Here is a 13,070-nt window from a genome sequence, read left to right on the forward strand (position 1 = left end):
GCCAAAGACTGCCTATCCATTAGAAAGATAGAGAAATCCATGAACAACAACAGCGACTACTCAAACTCAGCCTCTCCCCCCACTGCACCATTACTATACACCTTGTATACCGCCCATCAGGTCCACTAGGTAACTTCCAGGCCTCGCTCACTCACCTCCTCTCTGACAATCTCAAGAAACCCTCCAAAGTCATCCTGCTTGGTGACTTCAACTCAGGTCTTTATGACATCATGGACCCAGCAGCCAAATCCCTCAACTCTGCCCTCTAGACCTTAGGCTTCAAGAACTCCATCTCCTACCCTAGCCACACTCTAGGCAGAACCCTGGACTGGATCTCCCAGCACAATTGCCCACTTATCATCACGGGCAATACCCCTACCCCTTGGTCTGGTCACCACATTATCTCTTTCAACATTCTTACCCCGATCACCTCCACCCCCTCCTCAGCCCCTGCTGCCAGCCCTTACAAGAAGCTCCCGCCAACTTACTAAAGAAATTTTACTACCCTTCTCCAAGGCCCAGCCTTCAGACCACTGTTCTCCTCTTACCCGGAAACACTTGCCCTCTCCTACGAAGCTGCTATTAAATCTGCTGTCAACTCCATAGCCCCACTCAAACCCCGCCGAGCTAAACCCATTAGCCATTCCAATACTTGGTTCACCCTGGACCTCCTCATACTCCGCACAGAAAAACGGGCAGCCCTTACACGATGGTAAACCTCCCACTCTGATTAAGACAAACAGGTCTTTAATGCCCGCTCAAAAGAGTATAAGAAGGCAATCACCCTTGCCAAAGCCAAGTCCTTTGAATCCAGAATCTCTGATACTAACTCCAACACCAAAGAAATATTCTCCATCTTCAGAGAGCTTGAGACTCCAACCCCTGCCCCCCAGAACTTCACCAAAGACAAGGTTTGGTGTGATGACATTCAAACTGCCATGCGCAATAAGCTCAGCTCACTCCAAACCAAAATACAGTCCACTAAACAATCGCTCCCCACCTCTACTACCACCACCCCTCCGCTCCCCATGGACTCAACCCCGCTCTCCTTGTTCAAAGCCATACAAGAACGAGACATGATCAACCTCATGAAGACCATAAAAACATCCAATTGCAAAGGGGACTCCTACCCTGCCGCTATTATTAAAGACTGTTCCAAGACCCTTGCACCTTTCCTGACTGCCTTTGTCAATGCCTCATTTGCCTCAGGGAAAGTCCCCTCCTGCCTCAAGGAAGCATGGGCCTGCCCCCTTCTGAAAAAACCCACACTCGACCCTACCTCTCCCAAAAACTACAGGCCTATCACCACCGTCCCCTTCCTGCACAAGATACTGGACAAAGCAGCCTACCTGAAGGTGCAACACTTCATCGAGGAAAACAAGCTACTATGACTACGCCAATCTGGCTTTCGACCTAAGCATGGGACTGAAACCGCCCTACTTGACTTAAAAAATCAGATGGCCGATGCCAGAGACCTAGGCAAACCCACCCTACTCTTACTCCTTGATCTCTCTGCAGCATTTGACTTCGTAGATCATAAGGTCCTATGCCACCACCTCTCTTCCACAGCTAGATTCTCCCTCAACGCCACTACCTGGATCACCTCCTTCCTATAAGACAGAACTATGCATGTGTTCTCTGACCTGGCCTCCGCCTCACCCACCATCATGCTATGTGGTGTACCACAAGGCTCCTGCCTCTCACCTGCCCTCTACAACATCTTTACTCGCCCACTCTTTCTCATCCTTGACGCTATGGGTATCTCCTACATAAACTACGAGGACGATACACAAATCCTCCTCACCCTCACTGGTAACTATGAAAAAAGATTCCACTACCTCAACAACATTTACAACACCATCCAGGCTTGGATGGCAGCCAACGGACTATGCCTTAACTCTTACAAGACTGAACTTCTACTGGTAGGGTCTCCCAGCACACTCAAAAACCTTGACACACAGTTTAGCCACTTCACCATTGATACCATTAAAATCCCTGTCTCAGACTCAGTCAAAACCCTCAGAGTCTACCTGGACTCTAACCTATCCATGAATAGACAAGTCAGTGCCATCGCTTCTTCTGCAGCTTACCATGCCAAACTAATTAACACAGCCAGCCCATTTCTCTCCAAAGAAAACTGCACCAACATAGCCAGAGCCATCACCGGCTCTAGGCTAGACTACTGCAATGTACTCTTCCTCAGGACCTCCTCAAAAAACCTGGATAGACTACAAGTCATCCAGAACAACGCGCTCCGCGCAGTCCAAGGCATATCCAAAAGAGAGCACATTTCAGTGGCCAGGAAAACAGCTCACTGGCTCCCAATAAAAGAAAGAATCATATTCAAAACCCTGACACTGACTCACAAGTGCATCCACCTCTCTGCACCAGACTACCTTTCGCAAAGGATCCAACCATCCACTCCTGCAAGACCAACTAGAACACCCTACGCCAACATGCTCTGTGTGCCCATGGTAAGGAGATCCAAGGCAGGTGGCACCAGCTTCCCTTACCTCGCACCCTCGTACTGGAATGCCCTACCCCCTACCCTCCTAGGCGAGACATCTCTCATCCCTTTCCGGAAAGCCATGAAAACAGTGCTCTTCATTTGATGTGCACCAAGATCACCAGCTAACCCTTAAATTTATCATGTATATATGCACACTAATGTACAACTGTATGCAAACATGTATCTCATTGTATAAGGGTACAGCCATCTCTGCTGCTCCCACCCTGTAACTAAGATCCTTGTAAGTAACAGTGCCTTGATGCCCAAGGGCTGCTGTGGGTTATACAAATGTAATAAATAAATAAATAAATACCTGCCTCCACTCTCCGCCCTTTACAACTTATCCAGATCAGGACTGCGAGACTTGTCCTTGGCCTCAAGCCCTGGGATCGTATCTCTCCAGTCCTGAAATCCATTATTGGCTCCCAGTGGATGTAAGGATTAAATTTAAAACCCTCTACATTGTCCACAAGGCTTTCTGGGGCCTAGGTCCAAAATACCTTCAACTATCTCTCCGTAAATACCTTCCCTCTCGGGCCCTTCGCTCCTCTACTTCGAACACCCTCAGGGTTAGTCATTTTGCAAAGAAACGAGCTGGGGGTAGATCTCTGTCTTTGGCTGTGGCCTCCCTTTGGAAAGCCTCCCGGCCACCCTGAAACTTGAGGAGAACCATCTCCGCTTCTGGAAGCACCTCAAGACCTTCCTCTTTGCCTCTGCCCCCCTTCTCCCAAGCTGATCTGTTTTCTCTCTTGGCATCGTTCACCTGGCCACCCTCTGTCATTCAGGCCCAGGGACCTGCTCACCTTGCCACCCTTCTGCACTGCTTCCAGGCCACCCCCAGCACTGGGGTTCTGTATCTGTACCCATACAGTCCCTCTCCCACTTTTCTTCTGCACTTATAAGATATACCTTATCTGACTAAACTAGCACCTGCCACTTGCTGGCTGCACTACCATGGTTTATCGCCTTTATTTATTTATTTTATTCAGTATTTATTCTGTTTTCTCCTCTGTTCCGCACTTTCCACTTCCCCCCTTCCATGCACTTTCCCCCTTTTCCATGCACTTGCACTTTCTTAATGTCACTGTGCCTAGTAAGATCGTTGTTTTCTTTTTTTGTTATCCCTCCCTTTTGCCTGGTCGCGCTCTGAAACACTTTTGTACGAGCGCGATATAAATAAAATATCATTTCATTTCATTATGTATAGCCAGTTTCTATGATGACTTAGTCTACTTGCGTTTCAGCATCTGTACAATTATTGAACGGTTGATTTTCTGTAGCACTTTGTGCACATGTAATCTCCTTTTTTGCATTTAAAAGCTCACTTGATTCTTTACTTCGTCCTTAGTCTCTTCAGGATCTATACATCTTCTTCAGCCAGTATCTTGGGATGTTGTACATACTCTTTTGTGACGTCACTGGCTATCAGGTTTAGCAGTGACAGGAGGGTTGTCAGTGATATCAGCGTCCGCCTCCCCTTCCTCCTCACCTGAATCCTCTGAAGATGTCTCCTGCCGGGTAAACTTCTTCTTTGTCTTCTTTCTTCTTGAGAAGAGGTACGGTCGCCCACGGTGAGAAGCCACCCTGATTCCCTGCCAAGCAGGGAAGCAGTGGGCCCCCTTCCCGCAGGAACCAGAAAAGAGGGAAAAAAGCAACGGCTCAAAAAAACCCTCTCGGAGATGGTAGCAACTGAAGACTGAAGGAATGCCTTGGCCGGTCCAGGTGAAAAGTCAAATGGAAAAACAGAAGCATAACTGCACAGATGCACAGATGAGTGTGGTAGAGAAGACTTGTCAGCTCAGGACCGGAAGGGAGAATGTCCGAAGAAAACACACAGGAAGGAATTCCACGAGAAGACGGAGAAGCAGGTCCGGCTCCGGCAGGTAAGAGATTTCCATAGAAGTAGAGGAGGACAATCCAAGCACAGGTGAGACGGGACTCATCGGGCCAGAAAAAGCGAGCGGGAGGCCAGCGGAAAAAAGGAAAGCAAAGGCGGCGGCGAGGCGCCGAGGGGAGAAGGGACAGGAGGGAAAGGGAGGAGAACGGAAGGCAAGGGGAAAATAAGCACAGGCGTGGAGCAAAGCGAAAGCACGGGATAAAGCAACAGAGCGTACTGACAAAGTTGCAACGCGCCGGCCCCGAGAGGGGGCGGGGCTTACATAGGAAAACAGAGAGACAGAAGAAAAAGACTAGAACGGCAACCAGGAAGTAGGGAGCAAAACCCGGAACATCCTAATGGCGCCGCCATCGCCAAGTGTTCCATAGCCTCCAGCGGCTCCCCAGAGCCTGTGGCATGACACTGGCTTCTTTTCTCTGCTCCTCCTTCTCATATTCCTTCAGGGAGTTCTTCCCTTAGGTTGTCATCACTCTGGGGATACATCGGTAGGGTTGTCTAAATGGGTATCTTCTCTCAAACACACGGTGCGTTATTGGCACAACTGCTGGTGTCAAACACGGCATGATCTCAGGTCTCCAACATATGGGAGATAGGGGGCCAGGGTTTCCTGCAGAGGCATGCAGCTGCTCCTCTACAATGTGGAGTCGCTGGGTATGACCATAAGGCTGGCTTCTAGTTTGACCGTATTTGTGCAGTTCAATAAGGTCCCTTATTGATCAAAGCGCAGGCATAAATTCAAGAGTGCAGACATAATCCGTTTGTGCCAGGTAAAGAATTGAATAATTCATGCGGTTCATGGCCTGTCGTGCCAGGCTGAACGGGGCTCTTGCGCATGATAATGTTGATCCAAATAATTACGTGGCTGGTTTCCTAGTGAAACTTAGTTGGTTTTCCATTGTCTGCCCGGAACAATGGTGTGCCGGGAGCGGGTAGAAAATCCAGTGGTGATGTTACTCCTTGCTCCATGCTGGTGTCTTGTTGCTCTTCCTCTGTTGAAGCTGGGTCTCCTTGTTATTCTGCGTTTAATCTGACCCTGCTTGTTTACCAGGATCCATTCTTCGTCGCCATTGTGGAGTTCTTTGGTTGTATATACGTGGAAGAATGACTGACACAAACCTTGTCAGGTATATGTTTTTATTAACATATGTTGCATGTACAAACAACCTCATTCCCTGCTTGCGCGCATGGGCTCCTATGATGCTGCACTGCCCTCTTTATACTGCTTGCATCCCGTTTCTCCCACCTGGCACGTCACATCCCAGCGCAAGGAAAACCAGAGAGCAGTACAACTGTGCCTCCAAGTCTATGTGTAATACATCACATGCACCATGTGTACCTTCCACTAGAGGTACGCAATAGTCTATGCCTTCAACAGATGACCTAGAAGTAGACCTGGGTGTTGCGCAGCGCACAACGGTTGTGAGCCTGCGCGAGCCTCAGTTGGGCTTGCGCATGCGTGTTGAATAAAGGGAGGTCCCCGGAACGGCATTCGCCGCCGGGACTCCGTGCGAGCAACACGCGTCCCGTGCCTTCTTGTGTGCAAGTTTGTGCGTGCGTGTGGAGCCTCCCGGGGTGTGCCATTAAAAGGGAAAGACACCTAACGCCCACACTGGATGACATTGTGGGTGAGCTGCAAGGAGCAAAAGTGTTTTCTAAGCTCGATCTAAGGTCTGGGTATCACCAGCTGAAGCTCCACCCAGACTCACGCTACATAACAACATTCACCACTCACGAAGGACAATACCAATTCAAAAGACTCCGTTTTGGTGTCTTGTCAGCGGCAGAAGTTTTCCAAAATGCCATTCGTGGAGCCCTGGCGGGTCTAAAAGGTGTCCTCAATATGTCTAACAACATCCTGGTGTTCGCGAGTCTGAACACCTAAGAAGGCTGGAATGTGCGTTGGAAAGACTGAGAAGTTTAGGGCTCACATTACATAGGAAGAAGTGTGGGTTTCTTAAGAATGGCATAGAGTTCTACAGTTGTGTTTTCCACGCTGGGGGCATTTCTCCCGATGCGGAGAAGGTACGGGACATTCGCGAGGCGCCCCCCCCCCACCCCGGAGTCACCAGCAGAGATAAGAAGCTTTCTTGGTATGGTGAATTACTGCAGGAGGTTTATTCGCGACCTGGCGTTGTTATCAGAACCCTTACGGGCACTGACAAAGAACGACGTGGCCTAGGTGTGGACATCCAGGGAACAGAGGGCATTTACTGATATCAAGAATGCACTGTCGGGCCAAGAGACAATGGCAGACTTTAGCCCGGAAAAGGAGTCAGAGATTGTTGTGGACGCCAGCCTGGTGGGACTGGGTGCAGTTTTGATGCAAGCGGACTCACATGATTTGATGAGCCCCATAGCGTACGCCAGTAAGGCACTCACAGAAACCGAGAAAAGATCCTCGCAGATTGAGCGGGAAGCTCTCGCCATTCTGTGGGGATGCAAGAATTTCAGGTTATACATCCTAGGAAAGCCTGTAATTGTCATCATCGAGCACAAGCCGCTCATTCCGATCATGGCTGGGGCATCCTCCAAACCACCTCCACGCATCGAATGATGGATGCTATCGCTGATCGAGTATGGTGTCAAATTGCAATATCGTCCAGGCACCCATAATCCGGCAGACTATCTATCCAGGCATCCTGGGGCCGGGCGTGACCATGACAAGGGCGAGGTGGTAGACTGCATCGACATGGTCCACAACGTAGTGGAAGCAGCTCTGCCGGTGGCACTCTCACACCAGGAGATAGCCGATGCATCAGAGGAAGACGAAATATTTCAAGTCATCAAGGGAGCTATGAGCAATGGCGAGTGGAGAGACGTCCTCAAAAACAATGCCAGGCGGGAGGTTGGAGCCCAGAGAGATCTTCAAGCACTGTGGAAAACACGTAATGAGCTCTCAGTGACTGAGGATGGTCTCCTGTTGCGGGGCCGTCAAATTGTCATCCCGCGGCTCTTGGTGACCATGGTGCTACAACTGGCCCAGGGCGCCGCTAAAATGAAGGCGCGCCTGAGACTGAAAGTCTGATTCCCCGACCTGGAACAAAGAGTAGACAACTTTGTGCATGCTTGCATTCCGTGCCAAGCGGCCAGTCCTGCTGAGAGGGGCCCACCGATTAGAGCCATGGAGAGAAGTGAGCAGCCGTGGGGGACGGTGCACGCCGACTTCAGCTCAACGGGAAGAGTCATGTACTTTTTGGCGGTTGTAGACCAGTGGTCGAGATACCCGGAGGTGGAACTGGTAGAATCTACGGCATGTGATCATACCATCTTGGCACTGGAGAAGATGTTTGCCACCCATGGCTTCCCAATCGAACTGTGCTCTGATAACGGCCCACCCTTCCAGGGGCAGCGTTTCGCCAAATATTTGGAGGAAAGGGGTATCAAACACAGGAAAGTAACGCTGTTATGGCAAAGGGCAAACGGGGAGGCTGAGAGGTTCATGAGAATGCTCAATAAAATCTTCAGAATCTCGTTGGACGGGGGAGGGGAACTGCATCAGAACCTTTTCGAGTTCCTCCGAGAATATCGAACTACCCCCCACCAATCCATAGGGGTCGCATCGGCGGAGGCAGTGTTCAGCCGCTGCCCCAGAGGACTGCTGCCAGAGGTAGGGGGACGAGACCCAGGAGTGACTGACAACCGCCGCATCAGCCTGGAGCAACAGGCCAAGAATGAGAACGAAAGTGCACGAAGGAACCTCCAAGAGAAGACAATTGAAGTAGGGGACACTGTGCTAGTGCGAAATAGGCGACGGAGGGGAAGTTGTCCCTCACGTACGAGACCCTACCGCTAGGAGTAACCCATGTAAAAGGGTCCATGGTCACGGCGGCCAATGAGAGAGGGACGGTCACGAGGAATGTATCCTATTTCAAGAGGATAGAGGCCAACCTGCCGGAAGGAACACAGAGGGCTCCGGCCGAGGTGTCTTCAGGAGGAACCCGCCCGATAGCAGCACCGGAGGAGGAAGGATCCCTGGACGATCCAGGCACACTTGGAACATCCCAAGAAGATGCCACAAGGACTCGAGCAGGGAAGGGCGTTGTCAGCCATCAAGATTCTGAGATTTTGTCATGGACTGGCTCTCGTAGGAGACCAGAACTGTTTGTGCAAGCCAAGTTTGTGTTACTGTTAGAGTATGGTTAACTGTTTCATTTTGTTGGGGAAAAAGAGGAATGTTGCGCAGCGCGCAACGGTTGTGAGCATGCGCGAGCCTCAGTTGGGCTTGCGCATGCGTGTTGAATAAAGGGAGGTCCCCGGAACAGCATTCGCCGCTGAGACTCCGTGCGAGCAACACGCGTCCCGTGCCTTCTTGTGTGCAAGTGTGTGCGTGCGTGCGTTTGGGGTCTCCCGGGGTGCGCCCTGCTTCCAACACTGGGTACTTCTGAACTTCACGCATCAATACAGCAGCAAAGCTACTTTGAAATTTCCCTCTCCCTACTAAACTAACCAACTCAGCTCTCTTTCAGCCCGGCCAGAGAGCCTGGAGAACATACAAATGGCAGTACTACACTGTACAAATCCAAAAAACTTATCAGGCACAGAAGAAACGATGGGTACACTTTTATGTCAAAGAAAGGTGAGCCACAGGCTAAAAATATCGAAAGAGCAGTCTCCTTACAATAAGCACACATTTATCAGCCGTGGTACCTGGTAGTAAGAACACTATGGTATTGACTGGCATAGTATGGAAGGTTTAAAACAAAGCATTTAGTCTTGTTGGACGGCTGATGTTCAATACACGTTCTTACCCGGAACCCAAGCAGGGGGTAAATACAGGGCTCAAGTCGAGGGTACACGCGGGGGGCCGCAGTCCACCCACTTTATTTAGAGGGGGGACTCAGGCCCCCCAGCTAAAATGAGAAACATTGAATGTCCTCTTTGAATTTATGAATTAAAGCAGACCTCAGGGATCAAACCGCAGTCGGCCGGACACTCCACCACTAAACTATATAACCTGATAAAAGAAAAATAACAAACAACTAAAGGTGAAATGTCCCATTTTGGTACTGCAAGTCCCAGGGAAAAAATGTGTATTGGTTCTTGGAGTTTAAAAACATGCACACCTTTTAAAGTTTTCAAAAACACTATTAGAAGAAAATATCCTCTCTTGGTTTTCTGTGTGTTGATTTCATGAAAGGCAAATGCCATTCGTTCTGTTCAATTTGGGTGGTTATGCAAAGCCAATTTAATGAAATGTGCATATTTCACCTTGATATGCACATTTCTGGCGATGTCACATGCCATTACGTTTGTTGATGAGTCCCCCCCACTTTAATTTTTAGGACTTGACCCCTGGGGAAATACCACAGAATCCTCGCGTAAAACGAGTACAGGGCTTCGAGGATCCAGAACCTGGAAATCGCAATATGGGAAGCATGTGCCAGAATTTAGTTAATTTATTCACCCAAGAATGTAACTCACTTCCACCAAGTACATCATTTGTGTACAGGCGTGGTAGGCAGGGTTATTGGAGGTTTTTGCGGGATGCGTCCACGTGAAGACTAGGGGTTTCAGAGATCAGAGGTGAGTGCCCATTGTGGTGGATAGTTCGCTCACAGTGACGTGTCTGTGCCGCCTGTCGGTAGCAGACTCTGAGTAGCATGGGCAGGTTGCCACCCATGCCTAGAATATTTACAAGGGTGCGAAAGGGAGGGAGGGGGTGCCTTGTCCCTGACTAACTTGGGGAGGGGACGGCCTAGGCACCTCCCTGTGTCCTGACTCACCATTATAAATGCAGCCTGGTCAGCCAAGTCCAAATAGAGAGAGGAAGTGATGAGAGGGGAGGGCCTGGGGAGCGCGATATCAGGCAGCGCCCAGCGGCAGCTGCTGGGATAACCCAGAGGAACCGCGTGAGCTGCTGCGAGACAGCACAGCACAGCACACAGCAGCAGCAGTACTTGAACACAGCATGGCAGGGGACAGCGAGCAGAGCCTGCACGGACACCAGCAGGAAGGGCAACCTTTCCTTATCGGGGTCAGCGGAGGCACGGCCAGTGGCAAGGTAAGGGGGCAGATGGGAGAGGGCGCGCGGAAGTGCCTTGCGTTTGAAGGGCAGCAGCAGGAAGTGGCTGTTGGAGGTGATGGTTGGGCTGCAGCGTGGCTGCACCTCCCGACGCCGGTGTTGCAATTCCTCGGGCTTTCTAAAATAAACAGCGTGAGGGGCGGGCGTTCTAGGGCAAATACACCCTGCTGGTGCTCTAACGTCAACAAAGAGCTTTAGCGTTGTCTGTCTTAATTTGGGAACCGCCTTGTATAGGCAACACCGCGGTTCTAGCAGCCGTTCACCCGGACAAAGGCTGAGGTTGGCGACAGTGTGCAGTGGCAGAAGTACTGTAGTCGGAGCAGGACTCTTGTGCCACCTCGCATGTACTCAAAAAAAACACCGAGGGGTTTTCCGAACAGATCCGCATACGTTTTTTTTTTTTTGTTTTTTTTAAAAGCATAACATTCCCCTCACAACGCGCCCCCGCCCCATCCGCAGTTTGTATGGGGGGTAGGGTTTGTAAGGTGGTGGCATGAATTGGTTTGCCGTTGTTTTGTCGCGTGCAGACCCCCGTTGTGGTCGGGTTAAGATGTAAATGCAACGTGAGCCGGCTGACGGCCTCGCACATGGCCAGGCTGTCTCACCCCGTGTCTTTGTCTGGCTGCCAGTGCCTCTGGGGGCGCGCGTGACAAACTGTCGGCAATCTTAAAGGGGGGAGGTTGTTGTGGGGGTACAACTGCAAGGGGATGAACAAAGGCACACCCTGTTTCCCGACCGTTAGTTTAATGCTGTGGCAAAGACGAACTCCTGGCCCTTTTAAACGAAAAAATGCAGAGACCCTTCGGTCTTTTGTTTATTAATTTGTGTTTTTTGTTTCATTGGCGATGCTGAGACTGATCGTTATACGCTTGCATAGACTTGGAAATGCTGTTCTTGGCATTCTACAGCCAGTTGTGTACGTGTAAGGCGCGGTGTTCTCCAGCACTATACACCAACAGCATCCAGAGGCTCAAAGCTGCGGGAACAAATCCAGCGAAAACGGCTGCCCGATTGAAATTTTGGCGGGATGGCTCGCTGCTGCCGGTGGCAAAGCTGTTTAATTTGAGGCTATGAGGCCAACTCTTTTCATTTAATAACTTGTCCCTTTTCACTTCCAATAAATTAAAAAAAAAATAAAGGGGATAGCCCAAAAATCTAGGGTCCTGCCGGCTAAATATGTAGTACAAGACAAAAGGTGAACCCATAGATGGAGGATGACCATATCTATATTTGCTTTTTCATAAATAATTGCAAATTCAATTTTTACTTAAACACAATTTTTTTTTATAATATTGCATATCTAAAAAACACCCACTGGTGTAAAAAAAATCAAATATAAAACAGTTAATACATTTTTCAAAAGATCCACAACATTCAGCCCTACATACCATTTGTATCACTTACTCAAACCAACATCCAAGCGTACCAAAAGGAACATCTACTACTCTATAACCAATTAATTGTGGTCACACTCCAATGTACAAATATATTGTTTGATATTTGATCTTCACATATGGATAACCGCCTATATCCAATTAATTGGTCATAGTGTAGATCATCCTTTTGGTACGCTTGGATGTTGGTTTGAGTAAGTGATACAAATGGTATGTAGGGCTGAATGTTGGATGTTTTGAAAAATGTATTAACTGTTTTATATTTGAATTATTTTTACACCAGTGGGTGTTTTTTAGATATGCAATATTAAAAAAAATGGTGTCAAGTAAAAATTGAATTATTTGCGATTATTTATGAAAAAACAAATATAGAGATTGTAATCCTCCATCTATGGGTTCACCTTATTGTCTTGTACTACCTTTTCACTTCCATACATTAACGTCCCTCCCTATTTAGGTGGGAGATTCCGGATTTCTCAATGACCTATGACAACAATTCCAGCCCCAATGCACAAGCCTATCTGGAAAAATAATTTCTTTCTGTGACCCAATCTCCCTACCACGTGCTTCAGAATGTTGGCATGTATACTATTCCCTCTCATTTCACTCTGGCCGAAGCTATTTTTCTCTTATTACAGAAATAGAAGTAATTCAACTAGCGTTACAAGGGACAAGATAAAGTGCGGCCGGTAGTGGGTAGGTATCTTGTTTGAACCTATTTGAATGTGTTTTTACATAAAACAAACGTGGTGCATCGAGCAGCCATTTACCCCTCCCAACTAGTTTCTTTAGCATTGGGTTGTCGCTGCATGTGTCTTTTGTGGGTCCCATTCCCTCTATTTCATTGACCCCTTTCTCGGATAAGTAAGATGCATAGTTGCCATGTAGACGAGGTATGTCTGTTATATTAGGAGTGAGAAAAAAGCTTGTATTTAATGAGCAGAAACACTATCCTAGGCATGTCTGCCATACAATGCATGCGGTCAGTTTCATAATACTTGGAATGTACACCACCAGCCCCTATACGAATAATCAACTACTTCCCTCATTTGCTACTTGGGCCCCTTCCCTTGCTAGTTCTTCCAGCCCCTTCTTTCCATTTCCTTAGCCGGCGCTTGGGTAACCATCGCATAGCAGTCCCTGTTGGCCACAGGGCTTTAAATAGTTGGGTCGCTGTCAGTGCTACCTCAGACCTCCACGAGTAGCACCCGGTGTGGTAGGGACTGAGACATTAGCACACTGTTAAAG

General features: G+C 48.9%; 1 protein-coding gene across 1 annotated transcript in view; it reads left to right on the forward strand.

The window, feature by feature from the left end:
* Positions 1-9,992: 9,992 nt before the first annotated feature.
* Positions 9,993-13,070, forward strand: part of UCK2 (uridine-cytidine kinase 2) — a 177,173-nt gene continuing 174,095 nt past the window's right edge. The window contains exon 1 of the mRNA XM_069641078.1: positions 9,993-10,407. Coding sequence (XP_069497179.1) covers positions 10,315-10,407 — 93 coding nt within the window. The 5' untranslated portion in view covers positions 9,993-10,314. The remainder of the gene's footprint in view (positions 10,408-13,070) is intronic.

This window comes from Ambystoma mexicanum, chromosome 1q, assembly GCF_040938575.1.
Source record: "Ambystoma mexicanum isolate Mex_15411 chromosome 1q, UKY_AmexF1_1, whole genome shotgun sequence".
NCBI lineage: Eukaryota > Metazoa > Chordata > Amphibia > Caudata > Ambystomatidae > Ambystoma > Ambystoma mexicanum.